At 43.4% G+C, this 22,330-nt stretch overlaps 4 protein-coding genes across 4 annotated transcripts; 2 read left to right on the forward strand and 2 right to left on the reverse strand.

Moving 5' to 3' along the window:
- Positions 1–678: 678 nt before the first annotated feature.
- On the reverse strand, positions 679–1,612 carry Bfra_011305 (putative brca1 c terminus domain-containing protein; the record flags this gene model as incomplete). Its single annotated transcript, XM_037341633.1, has 3 exons — positions 679–808; positions 869–1,217; positions 1,297–1,612. The coding sequence occupies 3 exons, from the start codon at positions 1,610–1,612 to the stop codon at positions 679–681; spliced, it is 795 nt and encodes a 264-aa protein (XP_037188445.1).
- Positions 1,613–7,888: 6,276 nt separating this feature from the next.
- Positions 7,889–8,246, reverse strand: Bfra_011306 (uncharacterized protein; the record flags this gene model as incomplete). The annotated part of the gene is made up of 2 exons (XM_037341634.1): positions 7,889–7,897; positions 8,049–8,246. The coding sequence occupies 2 exons, from the start codon at positions 8,244–8,246 to the stop codon at positions 7,889–7,891; spliced, it is 207 nt and encodes a 68-aa protein (XP_037188446.1).
- An 853-nt stretch (positions 8,247–9,099) lies between these two features.
- Positions 9,100–9,621, forward strand: Bfra_011307 (uncharacterized protein; the record flags this gene model as incomplete). The annotated part of the gene is made up of 3 exons (XM_037341635.1): positions 9,100–9,307; positions 9,329–9,342; positions 9,436–9,621. The coding sequence occupies 3 exons, from the start codon at positions 9,100–9,102 to the stop codon at positions 9,619–9,621; spliced, it is 408 nt and encodes a 135-aa protein (XP_037188447.1).
- A 5,219-nt stretch (positions 9,622–14,840) lies between these two features.
- Positions 14,841–17,563, forward strand: Bfra_011308 (putative apses transcription factor protein; the record flags this gene model as incomplete). Its single annotated transcript, XM_037341636.1, has 4 exons — positions 14,841–14,890; positions 15,108–15,961; positions 16,009–16,141; positions 16,195–17,563. The coding sequence occupies 4 exons, from the start codon at positions 14,841–14,843 to the stop codon at positions 17,561–17,563; spliced, it is 2,406 nt and encodes an 801-aa protein (XP_037188448.1).
- Positions 17,564–22,330: the final 4,767 nt, after the last annotated feature.

Below are 22,330 nucleotides of genomic sequence, written 5' to 3' on the forward strand. Positions count from 1 at the left end.
GTTGTCGGAACTCCTGGACTAAAGGATTCAATAGGACAATCATTGTGTTTTGAATACATTTAGATATATCAATTCTGGTCACAAATGAATGATACTAGGCCATAGATTCAAGAAACCATTGTCACCGCCTCCGTTCTCGACATTCGAGTGTTTCTCACTGAGTGAGCTGAGAAACACTGTTAGATCTGAGAAGATACTTCACTTCAAAGAAACTGGATGCTTGTATGAGGGTGATGAGGGTGATGAGGAAAGTGTCATTGTTAAGTGTGTTCTTGCCGTTCTTTGGAAGTACATCACTCAAACATGCATGACGAGACAGCATGATGAAGGCGGATGTGATTGACGTTCCTTAATTACTGTAATATCAAATTATGTCATGGTACAGCCTTTTCCAGAATCTTACTAAACGCCTCTAGACCTCCCAAATGATATTCCCTATTCCCATCGCAGATGCTATGCAGCCACCCAGGATGCACCTCAATTCCTAACACAACGCCGTAGAAGCAAGCAGACAGCCGAATATGGCATCCATGCCATATATATATAGATACATCATACATACCATATGCATTGACCTCAATGACATACCTCTCAAGACTCGAAAACTAGACTTGAGCAAAAAAAGTTTGGGAAGCATGAACAATTCGCTTGCCCACTCGGTGTCCTTAGCGTCAATTGTTAATCCACGTCGGCATTGGCCGTATTCTTGAACATGCCATAAACGCTCCGCTGGCTTTTCGGAGCTACCTTCAGATTCGAGAACCGCGTCTCGGCAAGTCTCTTTCCTGCCTTAATACTTTCTAATACCCTGTATTTGCCAGAAATATTAGTATGAATATGCTAACAGGGGATACCAGAAGGCCCATACCATTCTACACCGACATATTTAACTCCACAACCACCAATCCTTCGTATCTCTTTCTCCAACTTTCCCCCAGCTAAACCACCTCCAGCTCCACTTCCTACACCAGAAGGTTTGCCCAAGATAACGTGGGTGACTTGTCGCCTGCCCAGATGCATCGACATTCGTGCTCCATTCTCTGCCAGCAACTGCTTGAGCTTGTGGTCCGAGACCATTGGATATGTACTACCGTTTATGTAGATGACCAGCTCATCAAAGATGCCTCTAGACTTTCGAGCTAGATCGTCCTCTTCCACTTTAGTTTCATCTTCGAGTTTCCGCATCTCCATCAGTCGTTCTTCGGCGCTCATCGGCACTAAATGGGAAAGACAAGCATCAACAAAGTATATATGGTAGCATCGGACAGGGAACTTGAAAGGGACAACAAAACATACAGCCTGGCTTCCCCACTAACGTGTCGCTGACACTTCGTCTTGCCCTTGCCTTGACTTCTTTTGGAATCAAGGCGTTCGCTTTCTCATCCCAGTCTTCAGATCCTGCCCCAACTTTGTCGGAGATCCTTTTGCCACCTGTACCACCAGACTTGAACTGGTGGCCTAGCTTCGATGCTCGAGATTCTCTCCATCCTGTAGAACCACCTATCTTATTCTCTGCCCGTTGATGACCTGTCGCTGATGAATTCCACGCATCAAAATGGGCACCAAATACTGGTTCTGCCGCCGGAGGTATTTGCGGTTTTGGGGGTGCCATGCTTGTTTTCTCGTAAAGATTGTAGATCAGGCTATCCTTGAGCCTATACTTGCTTGCGTATATCCTTTCCGTAAAGTTTGCGAGTCGAAGAGATTCAGGGATCATAATAATCTATTCAAACAAAGAAATATCGCACTTTACTTGTTGCCGTATGGAATCACTGAACTCATACGGTTAGTCAGTAACATTTCATAATCCAGATATTTCAACTGTACAGTTCATGCTATCCACATATCCATTCGTCGTTGATTTTGACTTCCAAACGCGGGATGTAAAGGAAAACATTAACAAGCGCGAATGCGTTGATACAGTTACAGAAGGCGCGCCCAAAACGCCTGATCACGTGAACCACTCCATTGATAGACTGGCTAGATCTCTACAATCCAGGAATCAATTAGCCCCCAATCCAGTCTCAAGACAACAATCTCCCTCTTCCGAAACCAGTTCATCACTTCAAGTAAACGCCATGTACTCTGTCTGTTTCACCAAATTCGCACAAGAAAATCCTCTTCTCCGATGTCTCCATTCAAGAACTACAGTAACTTCGAAGTTTCGAACGGATACGGGATGATTGATGGGCGATCACATCATGTTTTGAAAAATAGATGATAAAAAAAATTAGTTGATGTGTATGGTGTTCATCAAAATTCAAGGTTGAGCGAGAATCAGTCATACCCTAGGAAGCAACATCCCCGATCATGCATTACAATCCGATGATTCCTTCAAATTTCAATATCATCCGATACCTCTAAATTCTCCCCCTCTTCGTCTCGAAATGCTTGGTTGAGCAAGGCAAAAGAGCTTCCGCAATTCCTTCAAATGAACTTTCAATATGTTACTAAATTGAATTCAAATTTGACATCTCTTTCATTTGGTCTTTACTTTGCCACTTCCTTTGCCCTTCCAAATCTTTTCATTAAAACATATCTTGGTTACATGAAGGAGGCACTGGGATAAGGAGAGCATAGGATAGGATATGCAAGCAGCAAGTACCCGTTCGCCTCGCCTCGCAGAACAGCAGCCGGCTTGATGCACGATCGTTACAGCACAGTGCCTACTGTACTCTCCATGTAATTTGAAAGCTGCAACTATGTCGTGCGTCTTTTTGTTCATTCCTCAGATGGATGGCTGGTGCGTCCTTCAGAAAAAGCCGAAATACGAAAAGTATCCAATCGTGCATTTCCCAGTTCTGCAAGTTCCTATTTCCATTCAATGCAATCAAGTGAGTGGCGTGCGTAGTTCCTTCCTCACATGCCTTTTCTATCCTGCGTGCCGTGTCTGCTCTTTATTTACATACATGTTTTGTACTTCCATCTTTGAATTTAACAGCCGTTTTCCGGTCATTAGCAAACATCACCTCTATCAACAACACCCTGTTAACTCTTTTTCTACCGGTTGATAGTGTAATCATATCCTGGATGAGCCGCTATTGGGGTTATACAAAACACTCAGTTCATTTAAAAAATTATGCGCGAGCAATATACATCAATCCTAGAATTGCATCTTTTGGGACACGAGGGTTGTACCAAATTGGGGGTTGAGTCCGAGAGGTCAAAATGTGCACATCTTTCCAACCATGTGAGAGTCACGAGAACATTTACGGATTGACATGGCGAGTCTGGACTGATGTAGGTAGGTATGTATGTATGGCGCGGGTTGGTTTGAGGTTTTAGGGACATGACATGGGAACGGATACTCCCGTTTTCGCGGACATATATTTCCTTTCACCACTGTAAGATGCAAGTACCACTCCCTTCAACGTCCTTCCCATGTGAAGTTCTTGGTCCTTACATATGGAGTATCTCCGAATGGTTTTGTTGGGGTTAGAAGGGTACTACCCTGCGAGGGTAAGCACGTACTGGGTCTTGAGGAATTGCAATATATTGATACCACATTAAGGCTATATTTGATTTTGATTGTTTTGATCGACTGTGTGTCAGCAGCGTTGGGGTTTGTGGTTTTTTCATTTGCAACCGATTCTCGGGCTCAATATGTGTACTTTCATAACTTTTTGTATAAAATTTCTGGTCTCTTTCTTTCTTTGTTTTTACTTCAGCCCTTGTCTACAACCCCATGAGACTTTAGCTTCATGGGTCTCTAGAAGCTGACATACAATCAATCAAGCGTGGTGCTTCGATATCCAAAAGGTCCTTCCCAATCCCCATAAGATTTGGCTGTCTTGTTATTACCGTACTAGAACTATCTCTGGTAGCTGGACTAAAGTAGTGAGATAAGAAAATAGCTCTTCCAAGTTTCCAAGTCACCATGTTATGTTATTATCGGGACAAAAAATCGACCTAGTCGTATTCCAAATTCAAAGCCATCAATTGGATGCCCCAGGGAATCCATCAGTCATCGATAACGATAGCACAATGAAAAAAAAAGTCGTTTTTTCAAGGTTCGTTGTCGCTAGAGCGAGAACCCCTCATTCGCCCTCTCTAGGTTCTCAACCACAAAAAGGCGGTGTAGAAGACGCTAAGAGACGCCATCCACCTCATTCTGATCGCCAACACAAGAGAAAAAGAAAAGAAAAATCAAACGGCCTTTTCTCCGTTCCCCGCTAACGTTAGCACTCTTTTGCTTCTGAAAAGAAAAGAATAAATTAATCAATTCTCTTTATGGTTTACCACTAGACCTAGATCAATAATAACTTGCGATAGTATAGTTCGTTGAATGATTAGATGTTGGATGTGGATTCTTATCATACTGTAGCTATGAATGACTTTTTATTCAGTATTCAATCATGAACCATACACAATGAGGAACCCCCTCCCCCTCCAGGGATGAATTCTGGCGTCTAGGGTTCAAGCTTTGTCCTACGATTCCCATTCTCGCCAAGAATTTATACGCTCAGCGCGGTGCAGCAGCGCAGTGTAGTGCGTAGTCCCATCATCAAGCTAGGTTGTTGATCTATACCGCATCGGCATTATAGTTTCGGCGGGCAAATGTCAATATCGTACGTATATACACACTCCGTCGTGATAGTCTAAGCTTTTTGCACGATCCAGTACCTACTCCGTATGCATGCACAACAACTGTACAGTACACTGTAAACTTGCATCTCCAGAATCCAGATCCAAACATTGAAAATCTCGAACTTCAATTAGACTCCCGAGATGCTCAAATCAAGTGGCTTCCTCTCTTTTCGAGACTCACATTCATTACTCATTTCGTCCCACCCCCCACCTTACCCTCCCAGATCAATCTTTTCTCATTATCATATGAACATGAACAACATGAACAACATCCCAAAACCCCCTCAACGAGTGTCGATCACAGAAATTAGAACACACCTTTCCTCCCCTCTAGACTCGCGGATAGGCTCTAAGTCTACGGAGTATGAAAAAAACTCGCTCTCGTCCTCGCTTTGAACAACGTTACCCCAATCACCATTCACCACGTCGTAGACCGAGCCTTTTTCGCTCTTCTCGCCTTCCATCCATGATCATCCCTAGTCTTTTCTTATTCCCTCCAGACAGAAAAAAAACAAAAAGCCACTCCAAAACCACAAAACAATACACCCCAGTCCCAAAGAAGCAGTAATTCCTACTCGGTGACACGCTTTGGGAAAGCCTCGCTTCGGGATTTTCACCATGGGGCTTGCGTTAGCGCATCTTTGGGCTTGCTGCTTCTCGATGTTGTGCGTTTCTCGTTACATACAGACCATAATCGTGTAGGATGAATTGATTGGAGACAAGCAGGCCAAGAACGACACAGGACAGGGATGCTGGAAATGGTGTAAGACGGACCGTTTTCCGCGTGTGCAGAAAAGTGAAAAAGGGGACTAGCCTTATGGAGTGTGGTTATTGGAGGAGAGGATAAGGTAGGTAGGTACGTATGTACTATGAATAAGGATTTTTCGGTCTTGCGTGATGGGTTAAGGGGAATTGTTCCTTATTTGTTGGGCTTTTGAACTCATGAGAGAAGGTTAGGAATAGTTTGAAGTTGCCTACTAACTGAATCACGAAGAAAGATTCACAAACAGAGACATGCCAGATAATGCTCGATGACGCCCGTCGCGATAAGCAAGCATCCAACAAGCAGTATTAAGTTTCCCCTCCTTCCTTCGTTCATCTCATCCAACAGGGATAGCCATACTAGCAGACTGCGCACAAAAACTCTGCAGGGTCTGATGCCGAAATTTTCTGGTGGCCCTTGCCTTCATAACACTTGCATCCTGCATGCGCAGCGGCTGCTCACAGGCTGCTGCACGGAGACTGGGGGAAGGAAAAAGGTAAAACGGGGCCAATTGGATGCGGAGCAAGGTGACTGGGGTCGTGTTCGCGAGAGGCGGTGAAAAGAAGTTCATGGGTATACGTGGGTCACGTATTGCCAATGGATTTTGGATAGTCTATACAAAGAATTGAAAGTGTAAGACAACGTGACTCGTGAGTTTTACACTGATACCAGTATGAATCGGAATCCAGAATCCAGAAATTTATCTTTCGGATTCCTATCGGTTTGGTGCCATTGAATTTTCACATGCGGTCCGAATGATCCATCCCAATTGAGTAAATTCTGAAGGTGCAATTTGGATCCCTCTTCCTCGTCTCATACCCTTCCCTTCCTCCCTATCTGCATACAATTTCCAGTTCATTGTACAACATAAAATCGCATCATAGCATGGCATAAAATACCTGTCTCGGAGAGCCGCATTGTTCCATTAACCAGCAGACATAACCGATTGTTGTAGAACTGCTCTTACAGAAATGAAAAGATCTCCATCGTCTGCCTCCGCAAATCGGCGGGTTCATGGATTTGCGATGTGTACATACATACATACATACATACAGAGTACATACAGAGTACATGAAGATAAATCTTTAGAGATAAATAGATCGACATCATTTTACGCAAGAATTGCCCCAAAAAGATCAAGCTGTCAGTAATTAATCAAACCTTAAGAATCAAGATCTAGATATCGATACGCATGTATGCGTGATGACGCAAGTGAGCTGGGAAGCTTCGTTTGGTCTCGTCTCAAAGAGTTGAAAGCACATGATAAGTTTCTCCAGATAATTGATGATTGAAACCCAATATGAGTAAAAATACATGACTACAGATACAAAAAGTTCTAGTAACGGTATCACATGCTGTGCACTATTTTCGCACCGTTCCTTGCGTCGGGGTCGCGGAAGGCTGGCTGACTGGCCTCCCAACTTCGAGATCTCACTATTTCCTTCTCACCGTGTGGAAATGTGATACAAAATTGATTTCATATCTCTCCGATGACTCTTTTAAATTCGAGGCGGATTGACAATGTGAAAATGTTGGCTGGGAGGAAACATGGCTAACTTCGAGACTGACAAGGTGCTCGTTCCACCAGTCTCCTTCGTCCACGATTGTGTTATCGAGATGAAGTGTGACGAGGTTCCTGGGTCACGACTCACGAGCTCGAAAACCCTAGATGTCATCTTGAGCTTTGAGACAGCATCCCCACCCTTTGAACATTCATCCAACAGTATATGTCCTTGGGGCTTCATTGCAAATCAGCTCGTGTGTTGCCGATTCGTTCCCGATATTAAAATGATAACATTTTTATCATGATGTCTGTTGTCTGGAGATGGAATGCATTCAATTTTGGATAGACAATTAATATGAAAGGGATCTAGAATCTCACCTGCAACCCTGACTCGCGCATGTCGGTACATGGATTGTTGGTTTGTAACTTGTAAGCAAACAAAATGCAATCTGGAAGTAAGCCGTGTCAGAGGTTCCATTGCCAATGCGAATCAATGTAGGTATGTATGTATGATTTTGTTTGAAGCATGCAGCTTTACCATCTCCCATCTTTCGGATTATCTGTTGAGGAAAGAATCTTCCTATGCGGACACTGGCATGGCAGCTTGAGCCTCTCAATTGCTAGATTCATTGTGACCAAGCGTAACTTCTCACGGGAGAAGCAAAGAAGAAGGGAGTTCCCTTTCACATCGGAAGGAACCCTGCGTTCAACATGCTTGCTCTGAAGCCTGTCATTGTAGCATATGTATACTAGTAAGGGTGGAACGGGGCAGCATCTTTATTATCGCAAAGACCACTCGTTTTTGAATGACACCGATGACCGTTTAATTCGGCCATTGTTCCGGCTTCAGTTGTAATTCACCAACCTTGCTGTTGACCTTGAAACCTTGCTCTTGAGTCTTGGAAGATGACAAGACCAAGAACATCGAATTGCCCATTTCGGTGCACGCTGTGTTACATTACTAATGGGGAAACCGGATGGCATCCCCATCCTTGCAGAGACAGGTTAATAAATAGGTAATATCGCCGTCAATTTCATGTAGCCTGTCGGCATCGTTGAAGAATAGATAGAGTATGATCATACTATCGTGTTGTTGTCTATGTGAAATTAGTAAATGATCCGAACGACTACATTACTCGGTACTGATGAAGGGTTACAACCCGGTTTACAGAGTTGACAGATAGAGTAACTTACGGCGGTTCTCAAGAACCTTGGCTTTGAGACCTTCCTTCTCAACAAGTTGACAACAGTATTTGATATATCTAATTTGGGATAGAGAAAAAAAGCTGATGGTGGTAAAGTGGCGGGAAAAAGAGCCGAAGGCGTGATATGTGGATGTTGCAAAAGTGGCAGGAGGAAAGTTACAATTGATGCCGCTTTAAATCTCAACATACTTGTTATGAGATACTTTACTGGCTTGATAGAACGGCTCCCCTCATCTAGACTTCCCTGATGCCTCAATGGATCCCTTTGGATAATCTTCTTTCCAAGGAGAGGGTTATTAATTTGTGGTTGGTGGTTTCATCGATTGTCGTTGAGTTACTATATTGATAATCAATCAATGTCACTCTCCAAGTATGAGACCATCGATACCTCAATGATCAATAATTACCACTCTCTCATCACATTAGGGATACAACTCCTCTTTCCCCCTCTTCATCTATTGACAATTGAAACGCCCCACCGTCTACCCGGTTGAGAACCGTAAGAACCTTGAGGATATACTATCATGTTTAAGCCGCTTTGAAAGAAGGATGCTACTTCGTGCAAGCCGCCATGGTTACGAAAATATCGTCCGGGAGCCGAGGCTGATATCGAAATTGTCCCGTACTTCCCTTTCCACTAAATCTTAGGGTCTCCCTTCTAGTAAAGGAGACTAAGGGGAGGAATATATTCCATGAGTCGTAAAAACGAATTCCCGTGGCGTATGACCCTAGATATCATTTAGCTAAAGCTAAGCCAAACCTAGCCATTTTAGTGATCCCAACCAAATCCAAGGCTCGCTCCGATCAGTCCGTGAATTATCGGACATTCTCGTTAGGGATGAGCAATCATGAAGGGGTTAGGTAATTAACGCATGTGTAACCGATAAACGCATCGCATTATCTACGAGATATTCACACGGAAGACGGAGCATTGTTAACGGAGCATACCGCCGAGTAGTTCAGACAGTGTCAAAGAACGCAATAGGAATAATGATACTCAGATGCTGTATGATCAAGGACTTATAGGAGAATAGGATATGATGAAAAGGCTGGAAAAGTCCGAGAACCAGTGCATCACAAAAGTCGAAAGTAGTGCTCATGAGGCGCTCGAAGCTAGACATGCGATCGCGCTGGTGGCAGATCTGGCAAATGTCGTGATAAGGAACGGAAGATTCTCAAATTTTATGCAAAGAAGACGGCGGTTGGGACTGGTTCAGCGGCTCGTGTTTCTCATCGGTAGATACGGAGGTTAGAAGTTAGAGTTTATAGATAAAATTAGCACTGTATGAATGAATACATGAATGCTTGGTCTCATCAAATACTAATACTAAAGAGGTCACGGGGTTACGTTACATAATTTCAATGTTATTACCTAGGTAGTATTTGTCAATGCCATGCCATGCTATGCCGGCAGTACCATTGATCTCCCATCTGTGCATATGTGCCACTGTGTGGTGGTGGTCCTCGATGGGGTGTTGTTGTGCACTGGTGACTGGTGTTGCCTTCATATCCACGAGATATTGATGACCCAAGCTCAAGCTCCAACTTCCAAGCAAGCTTGAAGCTCAAGCTATTCTGCCTTCAAGGATAGACCGTAGTAAAAAAGGGGGGACGGGATCAAAGAGAAACGATATGCAAAAGCAGGAGATCCCGTCTTGCAGGCGGAACAAGCTTGTAGAGTGCATCGCAGTAACCTACCGAACCCTTTCCCTTCCAGCACAGCGATCAAGCTTGAAAGAATCAAGCCCAGCCACCGCACAGGACACAGGTCGGACAATTGGATGGGCATGAAGCATGAGCCATTTGTGAAGTATAAGCATGGTGAGCATGAGCACCAGCATGAGCATCAGCATAAAATTTCCGATAGGAATTTTTCATCACTTTCCTTCCTCCGTACATCTCGCTCCCGGAAATGTGCAGAACGAATCTGTGCAGAATTGGGGCACGGTGCTTTCGTTCTGAATGAAAAAGTCTGGAGTGCATTTCGGCCCCTCCAATAATGGAATGGTTGCCAGGGCTCAGCTCAATTTTAACTTTTCTTGCGCGGCAGCAAGGTGTAGGTCGTAGGTGGTAGGTATGTACAATGTAGTGTGTGGTGTATGATGTGGTTGGGGGTTGAGGGTTGGGGGTTGAGGGTTGGGGGTTCTTTGAGAAAGGGCAATATACAATAGATACACAGGATGTCTTCATTTAGCTACGGAAGGAGACGTCTACGCCGCCGCCGCCAGGAGGGAAAACGTTGCAGCAGGTAATGCGATGCAGGCTTGATCGGTAAGGCAAGGTTCAAATGCAAAGAAGAATGCTTGGAGTGAGTTTGGATGGCTGTTGAAGAAAGTTAATTCCCTGGTTAACATTGAATGCGGTATGGTATGTGAGATCCATTCGTCAAGCAAGATCATCCATCATAATTCGGATGTAGGAATAGACAGAAGAGAAAGAACGGGCTCGCCACTTTCTCCATCATCCATGTACCGGTATTAATCTGATTTGATTTGATTTGATTTGATTTGATTCAACTCAACTGTGAACCACCACAAAAGATGCCCCACCAGCAAACACTCGCATCAGATCATCATCACCTTCATCATCACCATCGCTGTTCCGTCTTTTCTTGGGTTCAAGCGGCTTATCATTGCCCTGGCCACTTTTTTTTTCATCTTCTTTTTTCGTTTTGAAAGGTTTCGTCTAGGATTTTGAAGAACAGATCAGCTACCGTAGAAGGCGAAGATCCGAAGGTATCCTGCGTATGCTTAAAGCAGCCTTTCTTTACATCCGAATTTGAACATCTCTTTTGTGCAATTCATTACTGTGTCAGTGTAAGTAGGTAAGGTAGGCATCGATATTTCATATTCTGATCGGATTCCCTTTGGGATTCGGAAGAAGTCGAGAGCAATTCACGATGACATTCACATTCACGTTCACATTCACATCCCCGCCTTCACCCACCAGGAGAATAGACTTGAACACCATTACTGCCCCTTCATCGGCGTCAGGTAAAAAAAAAAAACAATAATAAAAATACCAACGACCACACCACCAACACCAACACCATCTTCTCAACACAAGCATCGGAAGGGGAAAGTAAAAATAACTCTTCCTCTCCCTCGTCCTCGTCCTCCCTCACATTCATTTCATCCAGTTAATTGATCACCATGGATAATTGGGGACCGGAACGGCTGCTATCAATATCATCCAATCATCACTGGGCCGTCAGCGATCACACATTAAAAACCCTCGTTTCAATTCATACTTGTTTTTTTCCTTTCTTTTTTTTCTCTCAATCGAGAACCAGCCAGCCTTTCCCGAATCCTTGTATTTGGTATCCATTGTTTTCAAGCGGCCAGAACTCATGGGCCACGGTCACGGCCACTCTGCGACTCTGCCACTTTTGATGGATGGATTGGCCCCATACTGCCACCTCGCATCTTTTGTCCGTTCATTGTTTGTATCATGTTCTCTTGTCAAGTCCGTGATGATTTAGTCCTCGATAGGTAAAAGGTACGATGTACTCGGCACGTAGAGCAGACAAAGGTAGGGATTAAGAGCTATCACGTTCACATTTTCGAGATACCCCACGATACAAGTCGAACACAACCAACGCAGCAAAATAGAGTAAAAAGTACAACAACACCAAGCACTACGGGTAACCATGATTAATGTACCGGTACCTAGGTATTGAAGAAAGACGTGGATGGTACTGAATCGGTATCTCTGGGTGTCATATGTATGCAGGATGGTTTGGAATATCAACATAAGAATTCGTATTGTAGGATATTCGGTATTCATAAATTCATAAACCTCAACTATCTAAGAAGGAGGTTCAAGATTGGATCATGTCTAGGTAGGTACCGGGTCTAGGATGTATAATTGAGCCACTTGTTGGCTTGTCACTCAGTCACCTCACTCAGTCAACTCACTCGCTCACCTGTTACTTCTCTCTCGTTGCGTTCCTCCCTTTTCTTCTTCTTCTTCTAATTCGGTCGGACCAATCCTCGCAGCCTTCGTTTAGAGTAACAACCATTGTGCTGTCCAACCACCCCAGTTTTTGTACAAGGTTTAAGAATTGGCGCGATGTACTAGGGGATGGATGGATGCGAAAGAAAGAAAGAAAGAGCTTTGATCTTTCGGAGGAGCGACGCAGCCCATTAGATAGATGATAGATCGACTAGGGACGACTAGGGAGACAACTACTACCCAACTAAGAAACTCTAATGTCCACGCTAATTTAGCAATATGGCAGAAAACGAGCGATAACTTTTTATTATCTACAATTTATTATCAATGTTTTACAAGGAAGGCTGGTAAGGTAAGGTTGTAGTTATCGCCTCTTGGATCCTCGAGTGAAGCTTGACTAGGATCTGGCCCAGAGGAGAAGAGAGTCGTGAGGTGAAGGGAAGGGAAAGAAATGGAAAGAAAAATGATATCTCTTATGCAAAGGTTAAACTAAAAGTGGAAACTTTATCTGGATGATATGGCAGTGAAGTATGATGATGGAGCCGTGAGAGGCAGAAGCAGCAGCAGACTTGGATGAGAGTCAAATTGTCCTTCATTCCTATACACCAGAACAGACCAGAGTAAAACCAAATTAACCCAGATTAAACCAGATTAAACCGCTGAGATCATACCATATCATGTCACATCATTATGAATCCCAGACTTCAAGTAAATATCATATAAACATCATGTAAACAAGCGTCTTGAACATGATCTCTCTCATCAACAAAGATTAAACTTCACTCTAGCTCATTCGCTTCTTCCGACGTCCGTATAGAAAAGTCCTACTTTAGCGCAAGATATTTGGGCGCTGTGGTGTTCACATATTCACACGTCCACACCACCCTTAGCTTCATTCCGGGATCGCTACGGCCTCAAACATCCACTTTCGAAAGTACCCAGTCCAGATCCAAAGTTTACACCAAAGGGCAGTAAATACTGAGAGTCTGAGACTTTGAGAGAGAGAGAGAGAGAGAAAGAGAAAGAGGGAGAAACAGCAGAAGAGATAGAGGGAGAGAAGAACAGTATTGTATCAACCAATTGAACTGAGAAGAGGGTGAGGAAGAGAGGGAGAAAGCATCTAAGAAAGGAAAGAGAAACCTCAGAACGCCTCGAAAAGAGAGAGAGAGAGAGAGAGACAAGAATCAACAACTCCAAATTTCAACTCCACTCCACCACCCCTTCACTCCACAAATCAAGAGAAGGGAAACAAGTTGAAGACTGTCTCCACTACCATTATCATTCATTATCTTACCATCAGGTCCACCAAGAAATCGAACACTTTATTTTCATAACCCTTCATAACGATTCCACCCGCACGCTTCCACTCTTCCTTACTGTACTACACACCAAAACATTGCATCTTCTACAAGGACCAGCCAGCCAAGGCAAAGAAGGGAAAAGAGAAGAAGAGACATAGGCACACGCAGAACAAGAGAACAAGAAGAACATTGTTCTTGTATTGCATGTCTCTACTCTTTTATTGACTATCTATCGACATTAAAGATTATCTATTTACATTATCCTCCTCCTCCTCCTCCTCCTCTTCAATCATCTATTCATCTATTCATCTATCTATCTATTTATCTATTCATCGACCCATCGACCTCCTCTCGTCATCAACGACTAATTAGATAAACTTCTTCTCCATCTCTGGCTGTTTTATCTAAATTTGATCATCATCACGATTCTGATTATTATTATTATTATTATTATTTTATTTATTATTTATTTATTCATGCGCTAGCTTCCCTCCCAGCTAGCTTCACTTATTACTTCATTCTACTCACTCTACACTTACACTTAAATTTAACTACTCTCCTCTATTTCTCCTCTGCTCCACTCTACTCACCCACTTCGATTACTACCTTACTACCTCAAAACACTCAACCCATACCTTGACCACTTTGACACACCTTACCTCATCCATTCAATCTATTTTTCTACGGCTACGGCTATAGCTACTCTCACCAACCCATACACTCTCGTTAAGACTATCCTGTTCAACCAATACCCTTAAACTTTCCACAAACCCACCTCCACCACTCACTCTCACACATCACCACCGCCCAACCTCCTCCCTCGTTGCTATTCTTCTCTCCCTCCGCGCCTTTTTTTTTAAAACTCTCCAATCCACTCTCTCATCCTCCCTTTTCCGACCTCCCCATTTCTTATACCTCAAAGAGGTGCATGGAAAACGAAAAGGAAAAAAAGGAAAATCCAAGAAAAGTTCAAACAAAAGGTATGTACCTCATTGTTCCAATGCTCAATCTTCAATGTTCAGTGCTTCCCGCTTCTCTCCATCCACCTCGTCCCTCCACCTCCCCCATTCACCACCCATCGTGTAGATTTGCGCATCGTTTCTCATAGCAATTGCTGCAGCGCTGACTGATGTACCTGCATTAGAGTTGGCAAATATCCTCGATTCTTTTGACCGACATACAGCCTATCCACAAGTACACATCACGCCTCTTGCACAGTAAACTCCACTGCACTTTGAATCTTCTCTATCCCGCGAAATATTCTACGAGCTTCACGATTTTTTTTACGTTCGCATCCTCGAATCTAAGCACGGATCAGATTCCTTCCAAAGAAGCGACAAGCACAAGCATACATACCTGCAGGTTCGCGTAACTGCCAACGATCCTGTCGTGGAGCTTCAATCGCACCTCAATTGGATTAACAAAGCTTCAAGTCCTTTTGTAACGACTTCTACGAGCCAAACGTCTTCTTTTTCGAGTCTTTTTTGAGGTTTTACAAGATCCTTCTGCTTCTGCATCTTTGGCATATGCATCTTCTTTCACGAAAAATAAACGACCTATTACTTTCGCGCTCGTTGTAAAAGCAGTGACTGTTTTGATTTCTCACATTGACGATAGCCTGTCAATATACCCAAGCATCATTCTTCCATCCTTGGTTCAGCAACTTTCATCTTTCTCCAAAAAAAAAAGTTGCCCATTTTACCCGCACACGCGAATAGACCACAAGTTAAATCTTGTCGTCTAACGTGAAATTCTACATCTCTTCTCGGAAGACCCTTTATTGAGTCTGCCAGATCATTGTCCTTTCAGGACTTGATCATTCCAACCGAAAAACTGGATCTTCCGTCGATATCGCAAGTGCAAACCCGGGGGCCTTCCGAAGTACCATATTACAATCATCACGCCGCGCAGCGACCTCTGTACGTGAATGAAAGGTTGCCCGCTCTGCCTTTGCCACCGCCGCAACAGGCATATTCGTCTGGTACTTCATCTCCCCGGGTTGGTTCACTTAGCTCACTTGGATCTTCCTCAATCTTGAACGGAGGTTCTCATTCATCTTATACCACAGCGAGTTCCTCAAACGGACCCAAAACCCCTTCTCCCACTCAAGCTAGCAGTGGTCTACCTGTCTCTCTACCTCAGGGATCTTACAGCACACCACCTTCAAACCCAGCATACTCTTACAGCCAAGAGCCATATCAAAACAACATGAATCACGGTCCTCAAGATATGTATTATCCTCCACACATGTCGGCTGGTCAACAACCACCACCCCAGACTGCCACATCCGGTGCATTGAGTCAATATCCTCAACATCAGCCACCTCTGCTTCAACCTGGACCCCCACATTATCCCCCCGCGCAGCAAGCACCATACGGTCAATACTATGGCAATGGACTTCAATCCCCGCAATCGGCTCAAATTCCCGGGTCAATGGGTGGCCAAGGCAACGTTCTACCACTTCCAGCAATGACCACTCAACCTGGCATGCCGAGCCAAGGTTATGGTGGACCACAACAATTTGACCAAACTGGCCAGGTTGCCCCACCAGGAATGAAGCCCAGAGTGACAGCAACCCTCTGGGAAGATGAGGGTAGTTTGTGCTTTCAAGTAGAGGCAAAGGGTGTTTGCGTGGCTAGACGTGAAGGTAAGCTTGGCTCTCTCAATTCAATCAAATTGTGCTAACTAGGCAAGATAATCACATGATTAATGGCACGAAATTGTTGAACGTTGCAGGTATGACTCGTGGACGACGAGATGGTATCCTGAAGAGTGAAAAAATGAGACACGTTGTGAAAATCGGTCCTATGCATTTAAAGGGTGTTTGGTAAGCAAAATTTGACAGCTTAGGTGCACGTGCATATCTAACCAAAATATTAGGATTCCTTTTGAGCGTGCATTGGATTTTGCAAACAAGGAAAAGATTACGGAATTATTGTATCCTCTATTTGTTCACAATATTGGCGCTCTTTTGTACCACCCAACGAATCAGACACGAACGAATGCAGTAATGGCAGCCGCAGAACGTCGAAAGAATGAGCAAAACCAAATGCGGAACCCACAAGCACCTGGTTTGCCTTCATTACACCAACATCACCATCACTCAATGGCTAACTCAATTGGCGCTCCCCTTCCAGGTCCACAGCATTCCCTTGCTCCTCATCCAAATGTTGGTCGTCCTGCTCTCGAAAGATCACACACATTCCCCACCCCTCCCACAAGTGCATCTAGTGTAATGGGCAGTATGGACAATTCTAACGGCAATTTTCAGTGGCCTGGGCAATCCATGGGCAATGTGCAAGGTACCAATCCCCTGTCAATTGACACTGGATTAAGTAATGCTCGCTCAATGCCAACAACTCCAGCTACCACTCCTCCCGGAACTGCGGTTCAATCGATGCAACAATATCAACAAACTCAACAACCTTACGACTCGAGACAGATGTACTCCCAAGCACCCCCGCCACAGAATGCTTACGCCCAGGCTCCACCACCTCAACAAAGCATGCCTCAATACTCGCAACAGCCAAATTCATACATCAAGAATGAAATGGGTCCACCATTGGCGAGAGCACCAGACGCTGAGCCCCAACATCATGAACCAAAGGATTCAAATGGAATGATTCATCACCAAGGAAATGGCCAAGTTGAGGAAGAGCATGATCAAGATCATGATGGCGGTGAATACACTCATGACAGCCAGGGTAACTACGATTCAAGTCGTCGGCCATACAATTACTCGAATGGCCCAGCCGTAGGATCAATAACAGGTGAACACACCCATTTGTCACCAGAGATGACTGGCTCACCAAATAATCCAGCTTCCGGACGAGCAACTCCTAGAACGGCATCGGCACCACAAACATACTATGCTCAACAGCAAGGTGGTTACAGTACACCTCCGCGAATCCAACCACCTTCGAGTAATTTGTATAATGTCGTCAGTCAAGAACGTGGTACAGCTAATGGCAGCACAGGTGGTGACGTTTACGCACCACAATCAGATCTTGGAGCTTCAATGTCTAATGGTTATGCCGGTCAGCAAAATATCATGAATGGTGCCCCTGGGAGTAACAAGCGTGGCAGAGATGATGATGACGATGGTCGACCATCCAGTAGAGGTCCAGGAATGGCCGATGCTGATGGCTTGAAGAGACGTAAAACGATCCGTGAGGGTTCAGTTTCTGGACCATCTTACAATCCAGGACTCAACCGAGCTCAATCGACCATTGCTCAAAGACGCCGGTAACTCGAATCGATGATTTTGGACGCATATTTTTGCACTTTCTTCCAGTGATCTGATCTTTCTCATCATGATCTACTGTTTTTTTTTTATTCTTGGCTCGCGCCACAAAAGCATTCTCGACAATCACAAGCACACTCTTTGAAAGAAAATTTCTTTTTTATCTTCACGATTGTCTTTGTATTCGCCGAACATAGATTCAGCAAATTATTTGAACCTGGAATGACGATGAGTTTATGACTGAAATTTTTAGATGACCCTAATGTGGATCATCGAAACGGCTTTAACGAATTTACGCTATGCAAACATGGGAGAGGAAATAATCTGTTGAGAAATGATCCCAAAGATATACACATGCAAGCGGGATTTATTTACTTGGGGTTTTTCATTTTACACTCGAGAACTAAAAAACGAAACACGCCTATTAATGACACTCTAGGCGTCGACATGAAATATTTGGGATTTGGGCTTTTTGTGTTTTTCGTCCATGGGAAAGGCTTAAATGATTTGCTTTCGTTCAGACGGACGACCAAGATAATGAATGGGGCCATTTTCTATTCGATATTTACAGCGCCGAGGAACCTGTCTCAATATTTTTCTTATGATGTCGGGAAGGATGAATAGAGAAGGAAAACTGGACCACTGAACAGATAATAATTTTGTTTAATGTTTTCGGCTTTTCTTTCCTGGACCGACTTCTGGTTTCTTTGCTTTTTGTTGAGCTCTTCTTGAGCTTAACGTTTACACACATTATTATTATGATTTATGACCATTTCCTTGCTTATCTTGTTAGTTGTTGCAGTTGTGAGTTTTCTTGGGCTTGATGGGGGAGGGGATGAAATGGATTCTACCGTGGGATGATGATTATCCCAATGGATGAACGCCATATCAATGGAATGTGTGGAAAAGGTGCGAAGCTTGAATGTTTTGTAACTAATTCTAGACGCAAATGGGTTAACGGTGATCGGGATGAATGGAATGGGAATGGTTGAATGATATGACTTTACGATGAAGATGGATGGATGGTATGAATGGATAGGTTCGGGGGTATTATTGGAATTCAACTGGAACTGAACTGAACAAGATACAAAAATTTAAAAGTTGTTGATGAATATTTTCTTCAGAGGAAATTATGAGGATGTGTGATTTGATGTGATGATGTGAGTGAAATGTGAATTCTCCTTTTGTCTTTGATGTAATGTTATGTGAGGCAATGGATTTGAAAAGTGATGCGGGATAATGGGATGACATTGTGGGATAACTCCAAGTGGAAATGAAAATGGAGATGAAGATTTTACTTGGTTTTTTGTGATGTTTGTAATCTATACTCTCATAGATGGATGTATGGATGCATCTATGTATAGTTGACTTGACTCTGAAATGAATGGTTGAGTGATGTATAATGAATATGTATATGGGGAGATTGAAGATGGGAGACGATAGATGAGATGAGAGAGTGGGTGTGGGTGTGGGTGTGGGTGTGGGGGCGAGGATGAGGATGAGGATGAGGATGATGGTGAGGAATCAGGAACGAGATGTGTGATTTAGATGGAGGGGGGAGAATAGGATAGGTGGGCTAACTTGTGTGGTTCGCCGTTTGAACTTTGATGGGTATGGCTGGGAATGGAGAGGGAGAGGGAGAGGGGAGAGGGGAGGCATAGATGGTGTTTGGGATGTACTGTATGTAGGGTGTAGGATGTGATATGTGTGTGATACGCGGGTTGCGTGTAGGGGGTTGAGAATGGGAGATGTGTATGAGATGAGGATGGAATGGAAATGGAAATGAAGGGGAGGAGAGGAGAGGGGAGGGGGGTATGGATGGATGGGTGTATAGAGATGAGAAATCTGGAGTGTTGATGTTAATAGGAAGGAGGTATATAGATGTCAATGTGTAAGGGTGTCAAGATAGATGAGAGGAGAGGAGGCTGCGCGCAAAATTATTCAGTGAGAATGTATATGTTGATGTGTTGATATGTTGATGTGTTGATATGTTGATATGTTAAAAGGAGATGGATGGATGATTCGCGGATGGAGATGAATGGAGATGAATGGCCCCGGGTGGGGTATTTTTGTTTTCGAGAGGTAAAACGAAAGTGGAAGTGAGATGGAAGTGAGATGGTGAGGACTAGATTGAATGGAAGAAGCGAGGCGGCAGCGGGGGTGGGTAGGTGAACGTAAATGGTAACTGTGTAGGTGGATGTGAATATCACGTCCTACTTCTTCTGAGTATCTATGGAGGTTTTGAAATGCGGTATCAAGGAAGTAAGGATACTTTAGATAGGTAGGTAAGTGTAAGCGAAGGGAGGAAGGAAGGATCAGAGTTTTAAGAATTACTCGAATACTCTTGTTTACTTTTCTGAGAATCTGGGGGTTTGGGTGATGTTATGTTGTGGTGAATTTTCAGGGTGTTCATTGATCTGGAGGTATTGTGAAAGACGGATAAATAGGTGAGATGTACTCTTTGGTATTTGTGGATTTGGAGAATCTGTGTAATGTATTTAGGTAATTTAGGTCTCAGATTGTGGATTGAGAATTTATTGTTTTGTGTTTATAATTTTATGATCTTATACCAGTATATATGCTACAGATGAAATGACAACGCACACGGTTAGATGGGTATTATCATCTTTCCATAAAATCATCATTTGCTCATTTCCTGATAATTCTCGGAGATTGTTGTGGCAATTGTAACTGGAGATATATCTAGTAGACTAGATGCCGATGATGTTGTCTCTCTTTTCGTTTAGTTAGAACTTAGGGGTCGCTTCTAAGTTCTATTCTTTGTGTATGTGCCTACGTCGAGCTTGAAATCGTCTCTCGGGATATGCTAAATCTTCGTTCTTGAGGATTTGATCAGTGGATTGTATGGTTCTTAGATATTGTACGGGGTTTCTGTTTGATTGCTGCGTGGGAAATCCTGCAAAGGGGATCGGTATTTAAATATACATTGATAGAGTGGAAAGAGGAAGAAGTAGGATCGAGAATCGGGGTTCGAACTTCGAAGCGTGAGAAATTCTAGTGGATAGGGGAGTTTATTTGAGAATTTCTTGGTTTTTGAGGGCGACTGGATATATGAATAGGAGACTGGTGAAAAAGTTGGAATGAGTTGAAAGTGGAAGTTGAGGTTATGGGTTTATTGGTATTTGAGAGGAAGAGGGAAAGGGAAGAGGGTATACGATGTACTTGAAAACATGTGGAAGCTACAGCGGTGGAACTCGTCTACTGAGAGGCAATAGAGGAAGCAAGAAGTTTTACAAGCTCATCTCTGTTCAAACTTCTTTTTTCCCATCTCCTCTCATGAAAAATATCCGTTCTTTCCCTCTTTCTTTTCTTTTTATATAATTACCGCTCTCTGGCCAATTGTACACCATTTGATGTCCAGCACCCAGCACCCAGCACCCAGTACCTAATACCAGCAGAAGCAACCACAACCACCAATATGCACAAGTGACAAGCCTCACCCGAGCCCACTACGAGTTCCGAGATTGGAACTCTCTTCTAGTGGGAAGAAATTGAGGAAGCTAGTGCATATCCTCCCCCAATCTCTTTGATTTTCACGAAGCCTCACAGATAATCGTCTGTATATCAGTATCTGTTCCTCATGAGTTTGGGAGAGGTATGAAATTAGCTATTAGATTAGATAGGAATACCTCCAGTTACTCCAACAAAGCGTAGGGGATCTCTTTTGCCCTGCAATGTGAATGTTATGAATTAGATCAAAGATTCGAACGTCGAGATAGCAAGGGTGTTGGATTGAGATTTGTGGAGAGGAGCGTGATAGTGGAGCAAGTGATAGTGAAATGAGATAGACGGTGATGATGATGATGGGCGATGGTCAAAGTAATCGCGTTATTTCATTTTAGACGACGTGTGTACGCATGTAGTTGTCATTATTGAATCCTGTTGCAGGCTCTAAGAATTCGCAAAGTAAATCACAACCCGGCATTGTTTGACGAAGCGAGTACAAGCTTGTTCATTTTCTGATACGTCACCGAGTCAAGAAACCGCCCAGTTAGAGATTTTTGACAAGGAAGATTCATTGCTTTAATCCTATCTTGAATCATAGTTCTGGCATTGCCCCGCCTTTATTCTTGCATTCTATTCTCAAACAGAAGTCACATGGCACATCTATAGAGCGAAGAATGAGATATTCGAGGATTGCAAGCAGCGAGTGGATCTTAGGCGAGTAGCGAAGGAGATAATAATACAGAACTAGTGGATTAATTAGTTCAAAAAAACTTCACGGCTAACTGTCTGTCTACTTCAATCTTATTCTAATATGGGTTGTATTATCGAGACTTGATCTTTTTCCTCGTTCATTTTGATCTGTCTAGACTTTTCTAATTCTTCTCAACCTGATCAAGTACTGACGGTTGGTAACCGTATGTATATATTTACTTACGAAAGTTTAATGGTAACTCATCGGAAGTGAAGCCTTGGATTGTTGTCCCTATCGTGGTACAGTGTGAAGTTCATTTATATCTTCCTTGGACACAAACTATATGTCTAGTAACAGTTTGTGCAAAGTCCATGAGGTAATTCATTTCCCAGCAGTTGTTCGAGGCGCTTAACAATTACACAAGATTGCTCATCATAGTTCATCTCGCTTTGTCCCGTGCACATCATATAAATTGAAATGGAAGGGATGACATGAATGCCCGAACTCCAATCCAGCCTTTAACGCCTCTAACATTCGAATCTCCAGCCCCTTATCCATTCGCTATATCCTCTGTTCACAAAAAAAGTATCCCACCAGAATGAAATATTCTCAAC

The sequence above is a fragment of the Botrytis fragariae genome, assembly GCF_013461495.1.
Source record: "Botrytis fragariae strain BVB16 chromosome Unknown tig00000225, whole genome shotgun sequence".
NCBI classification, from domain to species: domain Eukaryota; kingdom Fungi; phylum Ascomycota; class Leotiomycetes; order Helotiales; family Sclerotiniaceae; genus Botrytis; species Botrytis fragariae.